This window comes from Talpa occidentalis, unplaced genomic scaffold (genome assembly GCF_014898055.3).
Source record: "Talpa occidentalis isolate TD23 unplaced genomic scaffold, MPIMG_talOcc4v2.1 talOcc4.10, whole genome shotgun sequence".
In the NCBI taxonomy this organism is placed as follows: Eukaryota; Metazoa; Chordata; class Mammalia; order Eulipotyphla; family Talpidae; genus Talpa; species Talpa occidentalis.
The window spans coordinates 26,574,852-26,597,814 of NW_023600993.1; the positions used below are offsets into that span (position 1 = coordinate 26,574,852).

The 22,963-nt window shown below is 46.2% G+C and overlaps 1 protein-coding gene across 1 annotated transcript in view; it reads right to left on the reverse strand.

Moving 5' to 3' along the window:
- Positions 1-1,899: 1,899 nt before the first annotated feature.
- The window catches only part of DCLK3 (doublecortin like kinase 3), a 41,631-nt gene continuing 20,567 nt past the window's right edge, over positions 1,900-22,963 (reverse strand). Inside the window, exons 2-5 of the mRNA XM_037520001.2 lie at positions 17,200-19,064; positions 6,735-6,867; positions 4,819-4,986; positions 1,900-2,488 (exon numbers count right to left, since the gene is read on the reverse strand). Of these exons, the coding sequence (XP_037375898.1) occupies positions 2,295-2,488; positions 4,819-4,986; positions 6,735-6,867; positions 17,200-18,930 (2,226 nt within the window). The 5' untranslated portion in view covers positions 18,931-19,064 and the 3' untranslated portion in view covers positions 1,900-2,294. The remainder of the gene's footprint in view (positions 2,489-4,818; positions 4,987-6,734; positions 6,868-17,199; positions 19,065-22,963) is intronic.

The following is a 22,963-nucleotide window of genomic DNA, read 5'->3' on the forward strand; positions in this document are numbered from 1 at the left end:
CTCCGGTGGCCTGGGAGCAGCCGGGGATCGAACCAGCGCTGCAGAGGCTGTGGGTAGCTTCGCAACCCAGCGCTCAACCGCTGCGCCACCGGGGAGGCCCAGAGTGCCTGTTTTTTTTTCAAAATTTTTTTTATTTTTTATTTTTATATTCCCCATACAATTGCACCCCCCTTACTTTGGCCCCAAACCCTCCTTTCCCCACGCCCCCATAGTGTGTCTCTGGTTTATAGCTGTTTGTTGATTTTGATTTTTTCTTTCTTATAGTTATTCTTTTTCCCAGTCCCTTATTTAGGTTTTCTAGATTCCTGCTATGAGTGAGACCATCCGGTATTTTTCTTTTTCTTTCTGGCTTATTTCGCTGAGCATGATCCCTTCCAGCTCCATCCATGTTGCTGCAAATTGCATGTGTTTATCTTTTTTGATTGCTGAGTAATATTCCATGGTGTATATGTACCACATCTTCTTGATCCAGTCAACTATTTTTGGTCATTTGGGTTGTTTCCAAACAGAGTGACTGTTATTAAAATACCAGCTGGTACCTCTTTGCAACAGTTCCCTGTTTAGGGGGGATCAGAAGAGAGTATCCACAGGCTCTGTTCCCTAGGAAGCCAACTCTGACATTGACATCAGGATGGAGAAGGTATATTAGTAAGGTCTCAGGATCATCACCTCTGGAAGAGAAGGGAATTGGGCAAGGGAGATGTTGGGATTCGGACTATAAGCAGTCAAAACCGGGGAGGCCCTCCAAACTTCTTTCTTGCAGTTACTATCTGTAAATTACTCCAGACGTCGCTTGTGCTTTTTCTGTTCTCCAACAACTTTTTAAGCAATTCCTTATACCAAACCCTATGCTCTTCCTGAGTGACACACTTCTCCACCCAGGTGATTCTAAAGCTGTTAGGAAGGTAGGGCCAGGGCAAGACATACTCACACTTTTTGATTGATTCTGTGTCCTACCAACCCAGTTACTTATAACCCAGCAAGGTCAATTTGGTGAATAGGATTATATTTTGCTTTCAGCTCAGGCATGTTCCCAGAGTCATATGAAAAGACCGACATTTCAGTATAGATGTCGGGAATGAAATAAACATTTCATTTCCTCCTGTGCCCTCCATGTGACTGCCCTGCAGGTAGGAATGTGCCTGAACTCTCCAAGCTCCTTCAAGATTGAGTGTAATCCACTTATGGCGTTTCTAACATATTAATGAGCTAAACGGCTCCCTCGTGACCTGTAAATGTTAACATAGTCACAGCCTGAGTGACTAACTTCATGGGGAAGTGACTCAGGGCTCAGGAATTATCAGCTGAAAAGCAATCTAAATGAGTATTGAAAGGGCAAGAAAAATTCAATGATTTCTTCTTTTCATTCTTCAGATTGCACCAAATTTGATTTCCCATAAGACTGCAATATTAGCGACCAAGAGCAGCACATCCTAAATAAATAGATCTTTCTAATTAATCAAACATCCATCACCATATCCATACACTAGTCATGGTTTCGGGAAATGTGCCTGAACTCTAATTCCCTGGTTTTCATCACCTGCATTAAGAAGTAATCGGGGCCTCCCCGGTGGTGCAGCGGTTGAGCGCTGGGTTGCGAGGCTGCCCGCGGCCTCTGCAGCGCCGGTTCGATCCCCGGCTGCTCCCCGCCCACCGGAGGAGGGTCCCACATGGTGCGCAGACCTCTCCTGCCACCCGCTGCTCCCCTCAGCAGTGTGCTTCGGTCCTTCTGCCTGCTCTGCTCCCTGCTCTGGCTCTGGTGAATTCTCTCCCGCGCTTCTGACTGTACCCAGTGCATGTATAAACAAAACAAACAAACAAATAAATAAATAAAACATGCCTCTATAAAAAAAAAAAAAAAAAAAAAAAAGAAGTAATCCGAATACACACTTCATCATTCAGAACACGTTTTATTAATACAGAAAGACCACGACACACCTTTTAATCTCACAGGGGGAGTTCAAACCCTGCTAAGCACCACCCATGTAGAATACCGTGAACTTGATTACAAGGAGGAAGCAAAACATCATTACTGAAAACTCCCCATTAAAAAGTCTTCCCCTCCAAAAAAAAAAAAGTATTAAAGTCTTCAAATATACAAATCTCAAAATATGTTACAACATTTAACACAGAGACTCAAGTTTATTTCTTAAAGATGCTTTAAAATCTACTGAGTGTCTCTCCTTGGGATTCTCTGATTATGTCAATCAGTCATTTCATGGTTTTCTCCAAGACTTCCAGCTTCTGTCCTGCTCCTGAGCCCAAGTGGGGCTGAGCAGTTGCCCGTGGGGTGACTACGATACCTGCTCCGAAGCCCACTTGTGCTGGCTCCGGGAGTGGCCCTCACTGCTTGGGGTCACCTCCTTTTGTAGGTTTGCCGTGGTGGTCTTCCCAGCAGTTTCTATCCAGGGGTGCTGAAGAACCTGGTGAGCTGTGTAGCGCTTTTTGGGGTCTACCACCAACAATCGGCTCACCAGATCTTTGGCAGCTGTTGAAGTGAAAGGAGAGGGGGAAATGAGATGAATACTAGTGGCTCTGAATTTCTCTTCCGCGTATCTGAAATACGAACAAGGACATCCACAGCACCACACACTGTGCCGGGGCAGTGGTGTCCAGGGCAACTTCCTGTGAGGATGGAAACCAGCCCTGTCTGCACCATCCGCTGAGGGCTGCTGGGCAACTGAAATGGCTAGTGTGACTGAGGGATGGAGTGGTCATTATATTTATTTTAATTAATTTACATTTAAGTTGAAATAGCAGGTCTCCCAGTTTGCGCAGGGGGTTCACTCTCAGCGCTGTCAAGCTATCACCAGCCACTGGGACACGAGTTTGATCCCCAACCAGGGAGCTCCCAACATGGCACAGCAGACCTCTCCTGTCTTGCCCACTGCTCCCCTCAGCAGTGTATTTCAGTCAGTCTGCCTGTTCTGTTCCCCACTCTGTCTCTGGTGAATCCTCTCACCCCCTGCACCTCTGGCCTGAACCCCAGCTCTTGTATGCATAAATAAAATAAATCTTTTTAAAAAATAAATGAACAAATTGAAATAGCTATGGGCAGCTACAACCTACCATGTTGGACAGCTCTAGAGGACGTTTGCTCATTTCTCTAGAACCCTGGGGCCAGGCTGGCCACCAACATCATGGTACTGAGAACAAAGGGAGGCCAGCTGCCATGAGTCTACATATTTTAAGTCAAACAATCAAGCTGTTAAATAAAATATGTTCACTCTTCCTCCCTAAGTTGACAAATATGTCTTCATATTGACTAAATTGAAAATGGCATGTAAGAAATCTAAGTAATCAGCCACGCACACTGAAAATTAATTTCATTTTCTGCCTAAGACCATGACGGACTCTAGAGAGATGGGGCGGGCCAGCTGGCTGACAGGGAGGAGAAAAGATTTCTCCATTGGTTCTTCTTCCAGGCCAGTTCCCTGTAGCTTCCCTTCAAATTCCTCAAGGAGGAGCAGGGAAGAGACTCCCACTTCTCTTCACCTTTATGGAGGGGTGTCCCCTGCTCAAGATCAGGCACTCGCCCACCCATCACCCCTTATCCTACCTACTGTCCAGCTACCTCTTGAGCACAAAGGCCACAGGATTCCTCCCTGACAGCATCATGGTCCTCAAAGGACCAGGGGTAGAAGGCCCGACCTACACACAACTCTTGGGCTCACATGTACATGTGTGGACAACTAGACACCTTGCCACCATGACCAGGACCCCTCTGCTCCCACACAGTCACTCCTTGGCCACCAGTGGGCACTGCGGGGAGAGGCTGGTCAAGGTGGTCTCACAAGCCTTGGGCCACCATTGGGCAAGGAATGCTGGAGTCTCAACTAGGTGCTAAAAAGGGGTACCTGTGCTCTGGGAAACACATGCCCCGGGACCCAGAGTCTCCTCCCTGATAGGGAGGAGCAGGACCCTTTAAGGCCTCGGGGCCAAGGCAGGGGCTACCCACGCCCAAAGCTAAGGACAGAGCTGTGTAGAACTATCTGCTTAGAATAATTTGTGACTTCAATTCCCAAGTTGCCGCTGTCCTGATATGTTCAATCCCCTCGTGCTACCTACAGCAAGTCACCTGTCCTACCTTTACTTAAGGGGACAAAAATCTTGTCCTTGTCCTCATTCATCATCCCCCTCCCCCAAGTGAAGAGACGGAGGCTGGGGATGAGGCAGCTTAATAACTAAGCTTAGATGACATGCACTGGGGAGCTGGGAGGGAAATGCTATGTCTCCTAATCTACCTTTTAACTCAATGACCCAGAAAGACTCCAAACCTCCAATCATCTAGGTCTCGATGATAGTACACACATATCAGTAGACACAGGGGGAGCGAGTCCACCTTCCAGGGTCTCAGAGGAGGCGAACCATGTGTGCTTCTGCTCCGCTTGAAACTACCTGAGACCTTCACCCCTTACCTTCCAGCACCCCTGTACTCCCAGCAGCCCCTCAGGGCCCCGATTCACGTGGAGGATAGCACCTCCACTCAATTAGCACACACTCCTGTCGTGTGACAGCTTTGATCTTTCCAAAGGAGCGTTACCCGTTCTGACAATTTTTAGTTCTGAGGTCTTTAATTGTCTTAAGAAAACGTATTTGGTGAATATGTCATGGATTGTCAAAGCAAGTCATGATTTCGGAGCGCGGCATAAATCTATGAAATAAAGAGAGAAGCACATGCTGACAGCCCCCCCTCCCACAGGACCCGTGTGTGTCTTCTTCCACATCTGACCTGAAAACGTGCCTCGTACCACAAGGCGAGAGCAGTGCCTGCCCTCCACCCGCTTCGTTCCTGCTTGGGGAGGCGCCAAAGCTCACCGTCAGAGATATTGTCCCAGTAAGGGGCCAGGAACTCGAAATGGCCCAGCTGGATGATGTTAAAGAGCTCATCCTGGTCCCTCTCAGGGCTGCGGAAGGGGGGGAAGCCGCACAGCAGGATGTAGAGGATCACACCCGCAGCCCACATGTCCACCTCCAGTCCGTAACCTGTACAGAGGCAAAGACACAAGCAAGTTGAACCCAAGGCCTCCCTGGTGGCACAAGGGGTTAAGTCTCAGCACTATGAAGCTATCGGCAGCCAGGGAGCAACCCACATGGAGCATCAGACCTCACCTGTCTCGCCCACTGCTCCCCTCAGCAGTGTATTTCAGTGGATCCGCCTGTTCTGCTCCCCACTCTGTCTCTGGTGAATCCTCTCACCCCCCACACCTCTGGCTTACACCCCAGACCTGTATGCATAAATAAATAAATCTTTAAAAAGAAAAAACCAAACCCAAGCCAGCTCAGATGTGTTGAGATGAGCAGTGGAGAAAGTCAGCCCTCAGCTCTGGGTAAGCAAGAGGCACTCCTCTAAACATGGCAATGCACCAGTGTTATTCCCAGTCTGATCTGCAGACCACTGCCACTTTGTGATGCTTATTACCAATATGAAATAAAAATGAGTGGCTCACAGAAATTGAAATTAAATGTTCAGAAACTAGGGCCTTCCTGGTGGCTCAAAGGGTTAAGACACAACCTGTGAAGCTGTCCACAGCCTCTGCAGCAAGAGTTTGATCCCCAGCTGGCCAGAGAGCCACCCACATGGCACAGCAGACCTCTCCTGACTCGCCCTCTGCTCCCCTAAGCTGTGTACTTCCAACAACCTGCCTGTTCTGTTCCCCACTCTGTCTCTAGTGAATCCTCTCACCCCCCCACACCTCTGACCTATACCCCAGCTCTTGTATGCATAAACAAATAAATCTTTTTTAATAAATAAATAAATAAATAAATATTCAGAAACTCTGACAGCCATCTGACATGGCCATGGTGTCTGGCTGCATGATCAATGGACACACTCATTGAGCAGCCTGCACATCCGTTCAGGGGTGACGACACGCATATTAGCTGCAGGTGGCATGAGCTGTGTTCCGGTCACAGGCAGCAGGACCACGTATGGGTTGATGCTGTATTAGAAAATTTAAAACCTGATCCTTCACTAGATTTAGTTGGAGGGATAAACTTGGTCTATGCTGGCTGCCTCTCTACCTACCCGACCACCAATATAACCCATCTTATAACCCGTCTCACATTGGGTGGCTGAGCCTCCCTACCACCCTATGACTTATCTTATGCACATGGCTAGATGGACTTCTCCTGGAGCGCAAAGTAGCTTTACGGACATTCATCTATTTGGAGCCAAAGACAATAATAATGATTTTCTTCTTACCTACTTTGTGGAGTATGTACCTAGAACAGTTCAGTGGATGCTTAGACAATATACAAACAGGGTACAAATATTTCTGGGGTTTGAAATGGGACCACTTTTCCTTTAAATGCAAGGTTGGTGGAGGAATCTTAAAGGCAGTTACCACTAGAACTGCCTCAGTTATCTCCCATTGGAGGTAGCCTCAGGTCAGTGGCGCACACAGCCTTGCTTGCTTGAGTTCCCACCCAGTTCTCCACAATCAGTTTCTCTCTCTCTCTCTCTCTCTCTCTCTCTCTCTCTCTCTCTCTCTCTCTCTCTCTCTCTCTCTCCCTCTCTCTCCTCTGTAGTAAGGACAGCCCTGAAAAAGAGAAAGCCCTCAAGCTTTGGAAGAGGAAATCTGCCTTCAATGTTTCCAAGTCCAAGTCCAAGGGCAGTGCTAAGATTTCTGACTGCTCCGTATTGACAAATATAAAATATCAGAAACGAAACATAGGCCAGTAAGAGAACTACCAGCCCCCTCCCCCAACCCCCAGAGCCATGTGCAACTTACCTTTCTCAGAGAGAATTTCTGGAGCTACGTAAGTTGGAGTTCCACACACAGTAAATATAGGTCTCACCACATGCTTTGCAAGGCCAAAATCAGCCAGTTTCAAGGTGGTAGATTTGTCCTCGTTTCGCTGAACCTGTAAGAAACCAAAATCCTCAAGCCACCCGAATCATGAAGAGAACAGAAAAGGCTTGCTGCCCCCACAGTAGCAAGTCTCTAAACAGAGAGGTCAGAAGGAGACACTGTGTGACTGTGGCATCTGTTCCTCCTGCAGCCTCCTGGGAAAGGTGCAGCCTACCCCAAGACCAGTTGTCACATCCTGCCTGGCACCCCTTCTTTTAGGCCTAGGACTGTCAAGGGACTGTCAGCCCACTGTCAGGCTCATATTCCAGCTCACCCTGTACTAGTCAAGTCACTGACCTCTGTGTGTCTCCACTGCCTCAGCTGTAAAGTGGAAATGTCAAAGGCCTTGCAGGACTATTACAGGATTAAATGAATTAATATGTATAAGGTGTTACCAACAGTGCTTGGCACCCAAGAAGCATGACACGAGTGTTCAGTAACCATGTTATTTTAGATCCTCCTTGACAGTTCAAATTTGAAGAGCAAGGCGGGCTTCAGGCAAAGTGAGAAGCACAGGAAGTTGATGTTGATAACTTCCTGCTCCCCTTTTTAGAACTCCTCATCCAAACCCAATACTCCTAGCAGGCATGGCCCTGGTCCACTCTCTGCTGTCAAGGTCCCATCCCTCTCCCCTAATCTCACCTGCCAGCAACTTGCTCAGGTCAACTGAGTTGTTGTTACAGTGGTCTGGAGCAAGCTGGGGGTACCTCCTTCAACCAGAAGGCTCACTGGGGCTGTAGGAGAAATCATCTGCAGGACACACCCTCACATCTCTTGACGGGAGGCCAAGAGTCCAACACTCCTGCCTGCACTTGCAGAGGGAGGGCCATGGGAGGAGTCTGGCTCTCCTTGTGCCCCAGCGGGGCCATGGGCACAGTAACACCCAAAAATGCTACTCCCTGACCTCCCCAGGTGAGAGAAAGTTCTCCAGACTTACTTTGTTCCTGCTACTAAGCTGACATCTCTGTAAGCAAGATGTGTCTTAACTACTGAGCCTGAGTCACAGCCGGGCAATCTGGTCAATGCCTCCATGATTAACCTTGGCAAAACGGAAAGTCATAGAAGACACATGAGCACCCAATTCTGCTTTGTTTTATGTATGGAAGCAGACCTAACCCAGAGGGAGGCAGGGGAGGTAATTATTGGACTAGTTTAAACTAGAAAATCTAGTTTGGAAGGGAAGGACAAAAAAATAGAGTGGTGGCTAGAGTCTCCAGATGGACCATCCACATTCATCACATTTGCTGGGTAATTGCTCACAAATATTTGTAAATATTCTCAACTATTACCAGCATTAAAAGTATTTGGTTGGAGCCTCCCCTGGTGGCGCAGGCATTTGAGCACAGCACTGTGAAGCTGTCCGCAGCCTCTGCAGCATGGGTTCGATCCCAGCTGGCCAGCGAGGGGCAGATCTCTCCTGTCTCACCCGCTACTCCCCTCAGCAGTGTATTTCATCAGTCTGCCTGTTCTGTTCCCCGCTCTGTCTCTGGTGAATCCTCTCACCCTCCTGCACATCTGGCTTGTACCCCAGTTCTTGTATAAATAAATAAATAAATCTTAAAAAAAGTATTTGGCTGATGTGCCCACCAAAATAAAATACGTATACCCACCAAAATAAAATAAAATATGTATTCGGATATGAAGCAACAAACATTCCCTTCCTCACAGAACCCACCTTCCAATTCCTGGTTCCACTGAGGTAATGAAAGGTTAATCATGGCAGAAACTCAGGCTTTTATTTTAAAAAGTGCCCTGCTTGAATCTAGGCAATCTATATTATCCTAGGTATACCTGGGTGGTCTCAAGCCTTTAAGGGGAACTTGTATTTTCCTGGGCAATTAACAGCCTCCTCCTTGTCTTCAATGGTACATCAATTCAAAAGTAACCTAGTGGGGGCCTCCCTGGTGGCACAGGGGTTAAAGACATAGCTCTACTCTGCTACAGGCAGCCACTGCAACATGAGTTTGATCCCCACCAGGGTGCTGACCCACTTGGCACAGCAGACCTCTTCTTTCTCGCCCGCTGCTCCCCTCAGGAGTGTATTTCAGTAGAGCTGCCTGTTCTGTTCCCCACTCTGTTTCTGGTGAATCCTCTCACCACCACCACCACCTCTGGCCTAAAACCCAGTTCTTGTATGGATGGATGGATGGATGTATCTGTGTATGTATGTATAAAGAAAGAAAGAAATGTGACCTAAAATCTTCCACTCTGAACAGAAGATGGCAGCAGAGTACAGATCAAAGCTCATTTCTCTTTGTCAGCTTCTTACTTGATCCTTAATGTTTCCTCTGATCTTTTTCCTCCAAAGCTCCATTTTCAGTTGGTTTGGAGGATGAAAATAATCTTAGAAACTAATTCATATCAAAATGCCAATGCCTAAAATCAATTTACATTTCAAAGGATACCATGATACCAAAGAATGGCTGAAAAAAATCAGTGGGGATAACAATGAAGACCTCCCTGAGACCTGTTACATGATGGGCATAAGACTTGCTTGGGTATGTACTTATCAGGCCAGCTTTTTTCTTCTTAATTAATATCTCATATTCATTCAACAAATACTAAATGCACACCATGTACCACAAATGTAAAAACAAGTCAAACTCATTTAAAAAAAAAAAAAAACCACAGGGCCTCCCTGGCGGCAAAGAGGTTAAAGTCTCAGTGCTTTCAAGCTATCGCCAGGCACTGTGGCAGGAGTTCAATCCCCAGCCAGAGAGCTACCCACATGGTGCAGCAGACCTCTCCTGTCGGGCCCACTGCTCCCCTCAGCAGCATTTCAGTAGATCCCCCTGTTCTGCTTCCCACTCTGTCTGGTGAATCCTCTCACACACACACCCCCATACCTCTGGCCTACACCCCAGTGCTTGTATGCATAAATAAAAAATAAATCTTAAAAAAAACTTTAAAATGGTGGGTGGGCAAGAAGACTGATGGTGTTCAAGAGAATAAATTTACAACAAATAGTAACTAAGCCATAGTGATCTGCTGTATCTTACAATGAGGATAACAACACTATTGTACTGTAACTTTGTAACAAGGTAAATATGGCTACAAAGGCCATTATTTTACAATATACAATGGTGTCAAAATAACACAAAGTCAACCTTACCTTTACACAATGTTATACAGCAATAGTATTCAATTTTGAAAATGTCAAAATCCCATGACAATAAGTTAATGGATGCTCTGATGGGGTGTGGGTACAGCTAATGGGGCAAAAGAGTCAATGTCACACCCAAGTTCAGCTATGTTTCTCCACCAGGGATACTCGAACCAACCATTACCACCCCAAGAGTCTTTGGCAATGTCTACCAACATATTCATTATATTGGTTATCACATTGGGGATGCTGTATGGGGTAAAAGCCAGGAAGCTGCTAAGCATCCTACGACAGCTCTCCTGGCAGAGTCACCCTGTCCAAATGCCAACAAAGTCCAGTCCATCTTTGAGAATTCTGGTGGGAAAACAACAGGAAGAAGGCCGTAATCATCAGGTACACATTAAAAGAACTACTTATTAATATAAGAGACAACTGAAGTAACCAGCAAGATATTTCCAAACAAATGCTTGGCCCAAGCCACTGAGCAAGGATGCATGAGGAAAGGCTAGCCCAGCACGGCAGCAATAGGGATGAGGCTATGTCATCACCACAACCATTCCTCTTTATCAAGGGAGACCATGTGACCCATTCTGGCCAACAAGATGGAACAGGAAATATGCTGGGGAGCTCCTGAGCATGGTTGTCCACCATCTTACAGAGAACACCACCAAGGATTGCCCCATCTCTTGCTACCTTTTCAAATATGAGTATGACAATATGATGCTTAGAGTATGGTAGACATTTGAGGGCCATGAGAGAAATGGCCAAAGCTGCCTGACATCGTTATCCTACTCTATTAACCAGGCCTAGAATTGTCTCCAGGTTTCTAGGTCAGTAAGGTAATTAGATACCTTTATTGCTTAAGCTGAGTCCTTGGTCCTCCAAGTATGCTCTGCAGATCGTTATCATCACCTGCCAACTCAGAGGAACTAGAGCATCTCAGGTCCCTCCCCAGACCTACTAAACTAACATCTGCACTTACCAAGATCCCAGCTGGTTCCCATGCTTGGAATTTGTGAAAGTACTGCTTTAAACCATGTCTATTCAGGAAGTCCTACTGCAGCTGGAAGGTAGCTCACCTGCAGCACGGACAGCCAGAAAGGTATTGTTTCCACACATACACCCCTTCATTTCTTTTCCCCAGCTTTAAAACTCACTCTGCTCCCTGAAGTGCAGACCCAGGCAGTATCTTTGTAGGCGATATCTTTATGCTCCTGCTTCTGACTCCCTCCTGGGAAAGACAATGAACCTACATAGAACACCAAGTCCATACTTATATGTCCATGCATGTACTCTGTCAAACTTCCCAAGGTCAAGATCTTACCCAGTAAGACAAAGTCATTACAAATAGAATCACTGTTGTTCCGTTCCCTATTATCTATTCATGAGCCTCCAGTGGTGCCTTGAACTCTGAGGTTAAAACATCAGAGTTGGCTCCTGGAGGGGGAACTGACCCCCTCCCACAGGCTTCACAGTCCAAATGGTTTGTGGGTGTAGTCCACATGAGATTTTTAGACAAATAATCCTTAATCTGATCATAAATATTCTATCTGGTGGATTTAAAGGGATTTGAAGAGTTTGGTCTAAATATGGAAAGTACAGTATTCTTGCCAAAAATGGCACAATCAGAATATACGGCTGGGGAGGGATTAACAGTGTATTAATGCCCACAAAGAATGTCCAAGTCTGCTGAGTTCTTTATCAGAAGTTTCAATCAGAACATTTACAATCAGGGCCTCCTAGTGGCGCAAGGGGTTAAGCACTGCACTATGAAGCAATCCGCAGCCTCTGCAGCACGATTTTGATCCCCGGCCAGCCAGGGAGCTACCCACGTGGCACAGCAGACCTCTCCTGTCTCGCCCGCTGGACCCCTCGGCAGTGTATTTCAGTCAGTCTGTCTATTCTGTTCCCCACTCTGTCTCTGGTGAATCCTCTCACCCCCCCATCCCAAGCATCTCTGGCCTGTACCCCGGCTCTTGTATTCATAAATAAATGAATCTCAAAAAAAAAAAAAAAAGAATAGGACCTCTCCTGGTGGCACAGTGGTTGAGCGCTGGGCTGCGAAGCTGCCTGCAGCCTCTGCAGCACTGGTTCGATCCCTGGCCGCCAGCAAGGGTCCCACATGGCGCGCAGACCTCTCCTGCCACCCGCTGCTCCCCTCAGCAGTGTACTTCATCAGTCTGCCTGTTCTGCTCCCCACTCTGGCTCTGGTGAATTCTCTCTCCCTCCTGCGCTTCTGACTATACTCTGTGCTTGTATAAATAAATAAATAAAGCTTTAAAAAACAAAAAAAGAACATTACAATCAACTTGGCAAGTTTAATGCATGAGAGAGTGTGACAGAGTGTGTCTGTCTGTCTCTCTCTTCCTCTCTCTCATCTCATCTTCATCTCCCCCCTCTCTTTTCTTCCTTCCTTTTCCATCCTTCCTTTCCATACCTTATATAACCCCTAACATGTGGGATGTTTGGAAGAAGCTGAAACAGAACTGGGGGGTTCATGTTATTTCAATTAAATAACTTGCAAACATGTTGAAGAGCCTTGCTGAGTTGCTTTCTCAAATAAAGGGCACTTCAGAAATAAAGGGTTTTAAGAAATAATCTTAAATCTTAAAATGACTGAATGGCTCACAAGAATACACTCAGAAAGGTGACGACACCCATGAGCACAGGTATCAAGAGAAGGTATGCAGCAAATCATGCATTAAAGTTGCTTTTGTTGTTGATAATTTATTGCAGACCATAAATTTTTAAGATACCTATCTTTTAGGTGACTGTTTCAAAAGGAACTAACAGAAGAAATCCAGTTGCTATCAACATTTTAATTGTTAGGATTGGTGCATAAATACAGCATGAATGCTTGGACAATAGCGAGTGGACATGGAGACCTCTTATAAGCCACAGGGAAAGGAAATAGGTATTAGAGCTATGTCAGGCCTGCTGATCAGGCAGAATTATGTGTTACAGAACCACTAAGACCATGGAGTCCTTGTATAGCAAAGAAGTGGAAAAGAGTGTAGGGAATTAGAAGAACAAAATGGATGGACAGGGAGAAAAGCTGTTTATTCTAAAGGGAGATTAGGTCAAGGATGTATTTGACCATTTTTTACCTTTTTAGATCTTCCTTGCCACCCTTGGAACACTGGTCACTGCCCTGACCTACTCACATTCAGGACTTTAATATCTAGAACAATCTGTTCCTTTCTAAAGGCTAGGAAGAGAAAGGGGGTACAGTTTTTGTCCTTGACCAAATTGTAACCTGTCCCCACAACTCCCCACCACCACCATGTCTCCTCAACTGAAAGGATCTCTGCTCCATGTACTCTATTTGCTGGTACATCTGGGTGGGATGAATAGAGGGATTTGCGGGGGAAGCACCTTATGGTCAGCCAAGGTACAGTGGCCTGCCCACCCATCGCATTTCTTCTACTCCCAAGTCAGAGTGGGAACTTGTCTTTTCCCATTATTCTGGGAGAGATTTTTTTTTTAAAGATTTATTTATGTATTTATAAAGCACTGGGTACAGTCAGAAGCACGGGAGGGTGAGAGAATTCACCAGAGCCAGAGCAGGGAGCAGAGCAGGCAGAAGGACCGAAGGACACTGCTGAGGGGAGCAGCGGGCGGCAGGAGAGGTCTGCGCGCCATGTGGGACCCTCGCTCAGTGGCCGGGGATCGTACCGGCACTGCAGAGGCTGCGGGCAGCTTCGCAGGCCAGCGCTCAACGGCTGCACCACCAGGGGAGGCCCTGGGAGAGATTTTTTTCAGATGACTTTCTTTGTCTGACATCTCTTCAATCTCTTCCCCTGCCCACCCACTCAGCTTTCTTGGCTGTACAGAAAGATCATAAATAACCTGGCCTGTCCACTTCCAGTGTGGGTTGATCTGATCATCACCACTTCTCTGGCCTCTGGCTCTTGTTTACTTCCTCTCCCATCCCACACACCCATCCCCAGGGTCCAGTCGACACCACACAGCACATTCCAATCACACCAAGGGAGCACTTACTGGCAGAACCAGCAATTAACACTGATATTTCTGCAAGCTGGAAATTTTCATAATTAAAACTTCTTTTGCAAGATCTCAGGAGTCTAAATAACCCAAAGGGAGAGGAGTACTGGCATCTAATCAGGAAATGTGATCCGCAGAAATAGAAAAACTCAGTAATATAGGCCTAAAATTTTACTCTAGGGCCCAATTATCAGATATAAATATTTCTGTTGATGAAAACAATGTGATAAGTTTGGTATATTCATTAAGAGCTCTTAACACATTCAGAAAGTCCCTAAAAGAAGCAGCAATTACAATCAGCCATGTAATCAAAAGTTAGTCCTAACATAATCACTTTGCTAAGCTTAGCAAAGACAACAGCCATCCATTAAAGCAAAAAACAATTATCCTGATAATACAAAGCTCAGTCCAAGTGCAGGACAGTAAGTTAAGGCAACTGAAGAATCTGAATTTGTGATAACACTTAATATTAAATCTCAGAAAACTAACCAGGTTGAAATGTAACTATTATATCAGCCAGTTTAAAGTAACAGCTTTCTAAGCCCAGACAACAATCCCACTGTAAAATTCAACACTATTCCAGATGACTGTCTGAAAAGTCAAAAAGTGCTGATATTAGCTAGCATTTAGACTTTTGATTTACAATAATATATTGTAATAATATATTTTCAATAATATATTGAAATTTACTCCACGTGAAGAGCAAGCATAGTTTATCAATATGACAGACCAGCTCATTTTTGAAAATGTAAGTTGACAAATTATCCAGAAGGGAGAAAAGATACTGACCTACCCCACAAAAGATGACTCAAATATATACCTTTTTGCAGTTTCCGAAGGAGCTCGAAATGCTTTTATATTTGAAATCAGGAGAAAAGATTCCAAATATCAGTTACAACCTACACCAATAATAACCCATGTATTTGGAATGAAAAATGATAGCTACTCTGCAGTGTTACCCACCACCTCTCAACACACACAATAGACACATATAAACACAATTAATTGCCCTTAAGGGCTCTAAAAACACATGAACTAACATTAATTCGTGAAGAGTTGTCAGATAGCTTCTCAGAGGCTTGTCCATCCTGAATCTCCTCCATGTCATTTTTCTACTTCCTCAAGCCAACTTCTCCATGCAATCTAAACCGGTGCTGACTCTCCATTTTAAAAAAGCAGACAAGTTAGTCCCAACACAAGAGAGCATTTCTGTTGCCCAAGAGATGGGCCGGCTCAACAGACTGGTTCCAAGAACTTGTTGAGAAAATGCAAGCTCAGCTGACTGTCCCCAAAAGAAAATGATCCTAGAGGGTAAATGACCTCATTTCACACCCTGGGGAACTCATATGGCTGCCGTGATGCTTTATTAGGCACAAGCCTGAAGTGGTCAGCTCAGGGTACCTGCCAGGCCTCCTGTCAGAACCACTCCTGCTTAGACAGTCCAGGGCAACATTAGAGGCTCCTCCAAAGTCGCCATAACGAATAGGGCAGAGTCATCACACTCAGCAGCCACTTGGGCTCAGACCTAAAAGGCGGAAATAATTAAAAAGTGAGTGAAGAAAGGCTGAGGCCTCACAGCTAATGCAGAAGTGACATTTTCATAGGAAGAGCTCCTGTGAGGTAATTCAGAACATTCGGGCAACCAGTCAGGCTGTCTCTGCAATCTTACGAATTTGGGTCACAACAAGGTTGACTCAGTGGCCAATATAGACCTCATTTCATCAGATAATTAGCCTAACTTACTCTATGTTTCACTATGCTTGTGGGAGCAGTGTACACATAGACAACGCACTGGATGATGTTTCCAGGTAGATCTCAGCCATGAAAATAAAAGGAAACAGGCTAAACCCCTGCCCCAAAGTTAAGCACAGCACTGTGAAGCTATCCGCAGCCTTTACAGCATGAGTTCGATCCCTGGCCAGGAAGCTACCCACATGGCACAGCAGACCTCTCCTGTCTGCCTGCTGCTCCCCTCAGCAGTGTATTTCAGTCATTCTGCCTGTTCTGCTTCCCACTGTCTCTGGTGAATCCTCTCACCTCCACCCCTGCACCTCTGGCCTGTACCCCAGTTCTTGTATGTACAAAAACATAAATATTTTTAAATAATAAAAAAAAAAAACCTCTGCCCAAAAAACTGGTTCAGTAAAATCACTGCCTCCAATCACTACCAATCTATCTGCAGCAATCTGACTTTGCAGGCTCACCCCTCTATCAACCTTAAATCAGAGCTGTTTCTATTCTCATAATAACAGTAGCTGGCACTGATTGGTCACATTATCTGATGCTGATCTTCTATAAAACTGTTGACATTCAATAGAAGAATGCAGCTGAAATGAGCAACAGGCCAGCTCCCAGCCATTAGAGGCTGCTTTCCTCTTTCCTGTGCTCAGTCCTCACTCAACCTGCCAAGGAAGGCACTATCACCACTTCCCTTTTTGGAGTGAGGCAAGTAAGGCCCAGAAAGGTGCAGGACTTATACTAAGCACGCTACTTAGAAAGCCAAGGTTTAAACTCAGGTTATCTGACTCCTAAGTCAACCTGTATCCTCACAACACAAGAGTCCCTGAAGTGCTGAAAATTTTGGATTCCACTAATGAAACATTACCTTCAAAAAGATCAAGTTGGGGTTTCCATAGAAAGGTAGACACAAACCCCACAGGGGAAGCTGCTACCAGCAGACACCCTTACTGCCTAAGCCAGAGGCTGCACAATTCCCAATAAATTAAGAGGTTCACATGTTCATTGTTAACTCAAAGTATTTTTCTTCCTGTAATGAGGAAACATTTTCCAGGTTATTTACCCTGGAAGGTGTCTTTTTTGATTGTGTAGATCAAAAGCAATTCATCTCAGCTACTTTAAATACTGGAACAAGCAGGTAACAATACCATAAACGTGATGTTCTGGGGCATCCCCTGGTGGCGTAGGTGGTTGAGTGCAGCGCTGTGAAGCTGTCCACAGCCTCTGCAGCGTGGGTTCGATCCTGGCCAGCCAGCGAGATACCCACATGGGGCAGCAGACCTCTTCTGTCTCCCCGGCTGCTCCCCTCATCAGTGTATATCGTCAGTCTGCCTGTTCTGTTCCCTGCTCTGTCTCTGGTGAATCCTCTACCCTCCCATGCATCTGGCCTGTACCAGGTTATTGTATAAATAAATAAATCTTTAAAAAAAAAAAAAGGTGATTATCTGGAGTAGAGTGTGAGCAATTACAAACACCCATTGTGGCAAGACCAGGGCTTACCAGCAGGTTTTCTGGCTTGAGATCGCGGTGGACGATGCTCTTGTCATGCATGTGGACCAGCGCTTTGCATAAATCCATGAGCATGAGGGCAGCGTCGCGCTCCGGGAACTTCACGCTTTCTATGATGGCGTCAAAAAGGTCCCCGCCTTGCACATACTCCATGATCAGGTAGATTTCCGTGTCCGTTTCGTACACTTCGTGCAATTTCACAATATTGGGGTGAGAGAGGCTCTGAATAATTAAGATCTCGCTGTCGACAATGTCCTCCTTGCCCTTGAGTTTGGACTTGTCAATGATCTTCATGGCGTAGGCCTGCCTGCTCTCCCGGTGCCTGCACTGCTTCACCACAGCGAAGTTCCCGTCCCCGATGACCCTGCCCAGGTCATAATGCTTCTCCACATCAGCCGAGATGATGCCCGCGGGCCGCTGCTTCCGACCGCTGGGCCTGCCGGCCTTCCCCTCTTCAGGCCTCAGCTTGGAATCCTTTTCTACCCTTGCAGGCTGGTCGTCTCTAGGAATCATCTTTTTCCCTCCTGTTGCATATGGCTTTTTCTCCTTCTCTGCTTCGGTTTCTTCCCCTCCTGGAGTGGGGAGCTTCTCTGCATCCCCCTGCTGCTCCCTGAGGAGCCAGCCGCCATGCTTGTTCCTGCCAGCGTTTCTGGTGTCTTTCTTCCCTTCCCTCGGCCCCTCCTCGCCGACAGGCTGAACTTCCATGAGATCCTTCTTAGCCTTGGCTGCTGCTTGTGGATGACCTTCCTGGCCCTCCTGGTCTCTGTCCTCTTTCTTGTCCGTGTTCTTGCTGGGTTTCCTCTGCTCCTGTGCGGGGTTCCTGGGACCCGTTCTGTGAGTGTCACCTTTCCATGCTTCCTCTCCACCTGGGGGGTTTGCCTCTGGGGACCTCCTGCAGCTTTTGGTCCTCACCAGTTTCTCCACATCATACCTTTGACACTTGCCCATGTCCAGCTCGCTGGTTCCCAAAGACAGCCTCTCCCTCTGCTGAAGCTCCAGCTCTCTCTTGCATTTCTCACACCTGATAATTTCACCTGAGGTTTTTTCAATCTCCACCCCCAGGTGCTTCTCTCCACTTGCATTCTTCTCCTCTAGAGTGGCTTCCTTGGGCAGCTTGCTACCCGGCTCGGCCTCCCACTTGCCCCTCACCCACTTCTGGGTTCTTGTCCTTTCCCCCAGGGCTGGCTCCCCATGGGTCTTGCACTGATGTCTGATGTCTGCCTTGGGCCCCACAGCCTCTCTGCAGCTCTTGGCAATCTCAGTGTCTCCACAGTGGTGACCCCCTTTCAGAGCCTTGCTATACAGCCTGCTTCTCAGCCTCGGAGAAGGAACCCGGCTGTGTTGGGTCAATGTTAGGGCTCGGGCCTTGTTGGGGTACAGTTCTTCGACAGCCACCTGAATGTTCTTCAGTGTCAGTGGTTCTTTGCCCATGGCTATGAAAGCATCCCCTTCCCTGAAGAAATCAGAGACACTCCTGATTTCCCTACCCTTGAGGTTAAACAGTTTCCTCACGCGATCGTTTTTCCATCTTGGAAAGCCCAAGGCCTCTGAGACATCTGCTAGTAGTTGCTCAAAGGTTTGTACCGACCGCCTGTTGAGGAGTAGGGTGATCTTCCGGAGGGGGTGCCCACCCAGCTTCACCACAGTCACGACCCTGGGCTTCAGTGGGCTGTTCTCTGAGTGGATGGGGTGAAGGCCGTTCTGAGGGCTGAACACAGGCATGATGGAGCCGCGTGGTCCCAGGAATGGTTTCTCCAGACTTCCTCGGCCAGCAGGAAGCCATGAGCCCTGCAGCTTCCGCTCTGTGATTCTCGAGCTTAAATATTTTAGAGAATGGTCACATAAACCTCGATGTGCTGCAATAGGAAATTGACAAAAGGATATTAGTCAAAATGGGTTCAAGAATCCTCTGGCCTTCACCAAAATGACTGAAGATTACTATTACAGTTTTTAAGTGTGATCTTTAAGGATTTATTTGAAATGCACCATTACACTTTAGGCCTAATCCCCCAATCTCCTCTATGAGAGACCAAGAGTGAAGAACAGACTCGGTATTGGGCTGACATGGCTTCTCTAGACCTCCCCGGAACCTCCAGGCCAGGTCATAATTCCGGAGGCCTGTCCAGGTGAAAGCTGACCTTAAGAACACAACTCCAGGGGCCTCCCTGGTGGCGCAAGGGGTTAAGACGCAGCACTATGAAGCTATCCGCAGCCACTGCAGCACAAGTTTGATTCCTGGCCAGGGAGATACCTACATGGCACAGCAGACCTCTCCTGTCTCACCCGCTGCTCCTCTCGGCAGAGTATTTCAGTCAGTCTGCCTGTTCTGTTCCCCACTCTGTCTCTGGTGAATCCTCTCACCCCCCACACCTCTCGCCTATACCCCAGTTCTTGTATGTGTGAATAAATAAATCTTAAAAAAAAAAATAAAAAAAGAACACAACTCCAGCTATCCTAAAGTTAGCTGACCTTCAAGGATCTACAACTGAGATAAAAAGTCCAAGCTTTGCTACCCAGGAAATCCCTACAAGAGGCCAAAACATCCTGGTGCTCTAAGGAATCTAAATCTTACCATTCTGCCAAGAATAGTTCTCTAAGCTCAACTTTCAGTCTACTCAAGTTGAGGGAATATATCAAGAGGGGTCACAGAGTTTGAGACCAATGTGAATTTGAATCCCAACTGTGTGAACCTGGGCAAATCACTCACATCTCAGTTTTGTCTTCTATATGATATAATGATAATACCTTCCTCCAGGGTTTTTGTGGAAAATAAAGGAGAAATTGATTACAATTCATTTAACAGAGTAAATTGACATAACCTGGTCCCATAACCTATAAGGGCATAGTAGTGGCCAGTTATTAACACTGCCCTTAAGATCTCAATATCTCCTTTGTATTATCATTTCATTTTGGTAGTAACACGATCTACAGGTTAAAGTAGAATTCTACTGTGCAAAGCTTCCTCAGTCATTGAAAGAACTCAAGGACCAACAGTCCTCAGCTACACAGCCATGATGTGTATTTCTTGAAGTTCTGATTGAGATTCTTTTATACTGGGGTTGGCAAAGGAAAGTTGAAGGAGATTTCAGTCTAGAATAGACACTTCTCCAGATGGTTTTCCCTTCTCTTATTAAAAAATAGGAACGAAAGAAACCAAGGTCATATTGATCTTCAGAGCTTTCATAATGACAATGTGCACTTTCTGATTTTATTTCCTATTAATTTAAATAAGTGAATAAAACAAGACTGCATTTCATGATCAACAGCTCCCAGGCAGAAAAAAAGTAGTTGAGGCAAAGGTGGTTCAATTTTCATTTCTGCCCTTGAAGGAAAATGAAATGAAACAGGAAGATGACAGAATGCGTGGTAGAGTTAAACCATGAGGATGTGCTATGAATGATTAAAGACACACAAAGGTCCACAGGTCAGAGCCCATAGGTAGGAATCTATCATTTATGCTTTCTTTTGAAAGAAGTAAAGATAATTGTTTCCAGCGCATTTGAATAGTAACAGAAGATCCAATTGTGCCAAGATGGGCAATTTGACCTGACATATTTATATACAACTTTTTTTTGTTTTTTGTTTTTTAATTAAAGCATACAATCTGTTCTGAGATGATTTCCATCGAGACACAGGTGTCAGATTGGATGACAAGTGGTGGCTGGTACTGATCTTCCCACATGCCATGAATTTATGAGCCTAACAATCACATTTACAGTTACACTGTTTCTTTGGGGACAGCCGTTATTCCTTTTCTTCTAATAATCCCTCTAATCTACCTTTTTCAATTTTGTCTCAAAGAGTTGATGCTAAGAGAGTGAGAGAAGGAGAGTGCCAAGGAAGGTGACCTTTATTTTTTTTTAAGATTTATTTATTTATTTATTTATTTTTATTTATTTATTTATACAAGCACTGGGTACAGTCAGAAGCGCGGGAGGGTGAGAGAATTCACCATAGCCAGAGTGGGGAGCAGAACAGGCAGACTGACGAAATACACTGCCGAGGGGAGCAGCGGGTGGCAGGAGAGGTCTGCGCTCCAGGTGGGACCCTCGCCAGCAGCCAGGGATTGAACTGGCACTGCAGAGGCTACGGGCAGTCTCACAACCCAGCGCTCAACTGCTGTGCCACCGGGGAGGCCCAAGGAAGGTGACCTTTAAACATGTGCCCCAAAGGACCAGAGTTCACATTTGTTTTCCTTCTGGTGCTTCTCATTGAATAGGATCCTCAATGCATATTTGCCAGGGAAAGTAAATGGAGTCCTGGTTATTTCCCCAGGAACTCAACGTAGGAGCACAGAAAGGGATCTGGGCCTATATCCTAGGTTGGCTTTTCCAAGCAGACATGGGGAAAGGCTAGGGAGGAGGCTCAAGGGATCAGCCAGTGGCTGAGTACAGAGAAGGGATGTGAGGACTGCAGCTTGGCCTCTTCCACACCACCATCATTCAAGCTCAAAACACTGCCCATGCATTCAAGAACCCATCCCAAACCTCCAAAATCTGGAGCAAGAGGGAGAACTCAGCCCCCATCTCCCCAACATTAGGGAGCTACAGAAATGGCTCTTCTGGTTTTGTCTGCATTGTGCTACCCGGGAGCTCCAGAAAAAAGAAGATATTTTTATCTTCTCTTCCACAAGTCCTCCTTCCTCCTTTAAAATTTTTAGTCTGGAGGAAAATTTTTTCTTTAAAGGTAAGGAAAAAAGATGAGGCAACTATGAATGACAGGGTGGTGGGCAGGGAGAGGAAGCACAAAGGATCTCACTGGGGAGTTCTTCTCCCAAGAACCTCACACCAAGTACTTTCAGGCTGACTGTAAGCAACATTATCTGGGTACCTGCCCCATCAGCTGGCCAGAAAGCCCAAAGCCAGCCCATATTCACTCACAACAATACCTTACACACATGATTAAACAGAACCTTATGACATGGCAAGTAGTTTGATCAATTCCCAAAACATGGAAATTTCATATGGCTCAACTTAACATGCCCTAGAATAATAACCCCCATACTGCCCCAGTAAACAGTAAAAATTAAACATCCCAATTCCCAGTCCTCAGCCACAAAGCCAGCAGCTTCCCATAGAAAAGATGCTTGGTAGCACCTATTTTTCTGTTAACTTCCTACAGCAACATAAATTGGCCTTAAATTCACAATACTGCTGCTTTGACCTCAAACACCCCATTACAAATGTTCATAGGGTTTCTTCACAATAGCATTCTAACCCCACACATTCAGTAGAACAAGCGCTGCGTTGCTGAGCCACTCCTCTGCTGAAGAACCTATGGTGGCTCCCTATTACCATCCACAAAGGCCAAAGCCAAACTCCTCATCTTGATACGTAAGGGCTTTCATAAACCAGTGACCCCCCATGCCTCCCCACACTACTCTACCCTCACTTTTCCCATCTATCCAACTCTCACCATCTTATAAGACCTAAGGCCCACACCTACTGCTAAGACTTGCCTGACCTCATAAGCTCACAGTTATAGCTGTCTTCTCCAAAGCCTAGTCAGTCATTCATAAACCCAATGTTTAGCATGAATGCTTAAAATCCAATGCCTGGGGGCTCCCTGGTGGCGCAAGGGGTTAAGCATCAGCACTATGAAGCTATCCGCAGCCTCTGCAGCATGAGTTCGAATCCCCGGCCAGACAGGGAGCTACCCACATGGTGCAGCAGACCTCTCCTGTCTCACCCGCTGTTCCCCTCAGCAGTGTATTTCAGTCAATCTGCCTGTTCTGTTCCCCACTCTGTTTCTGGTG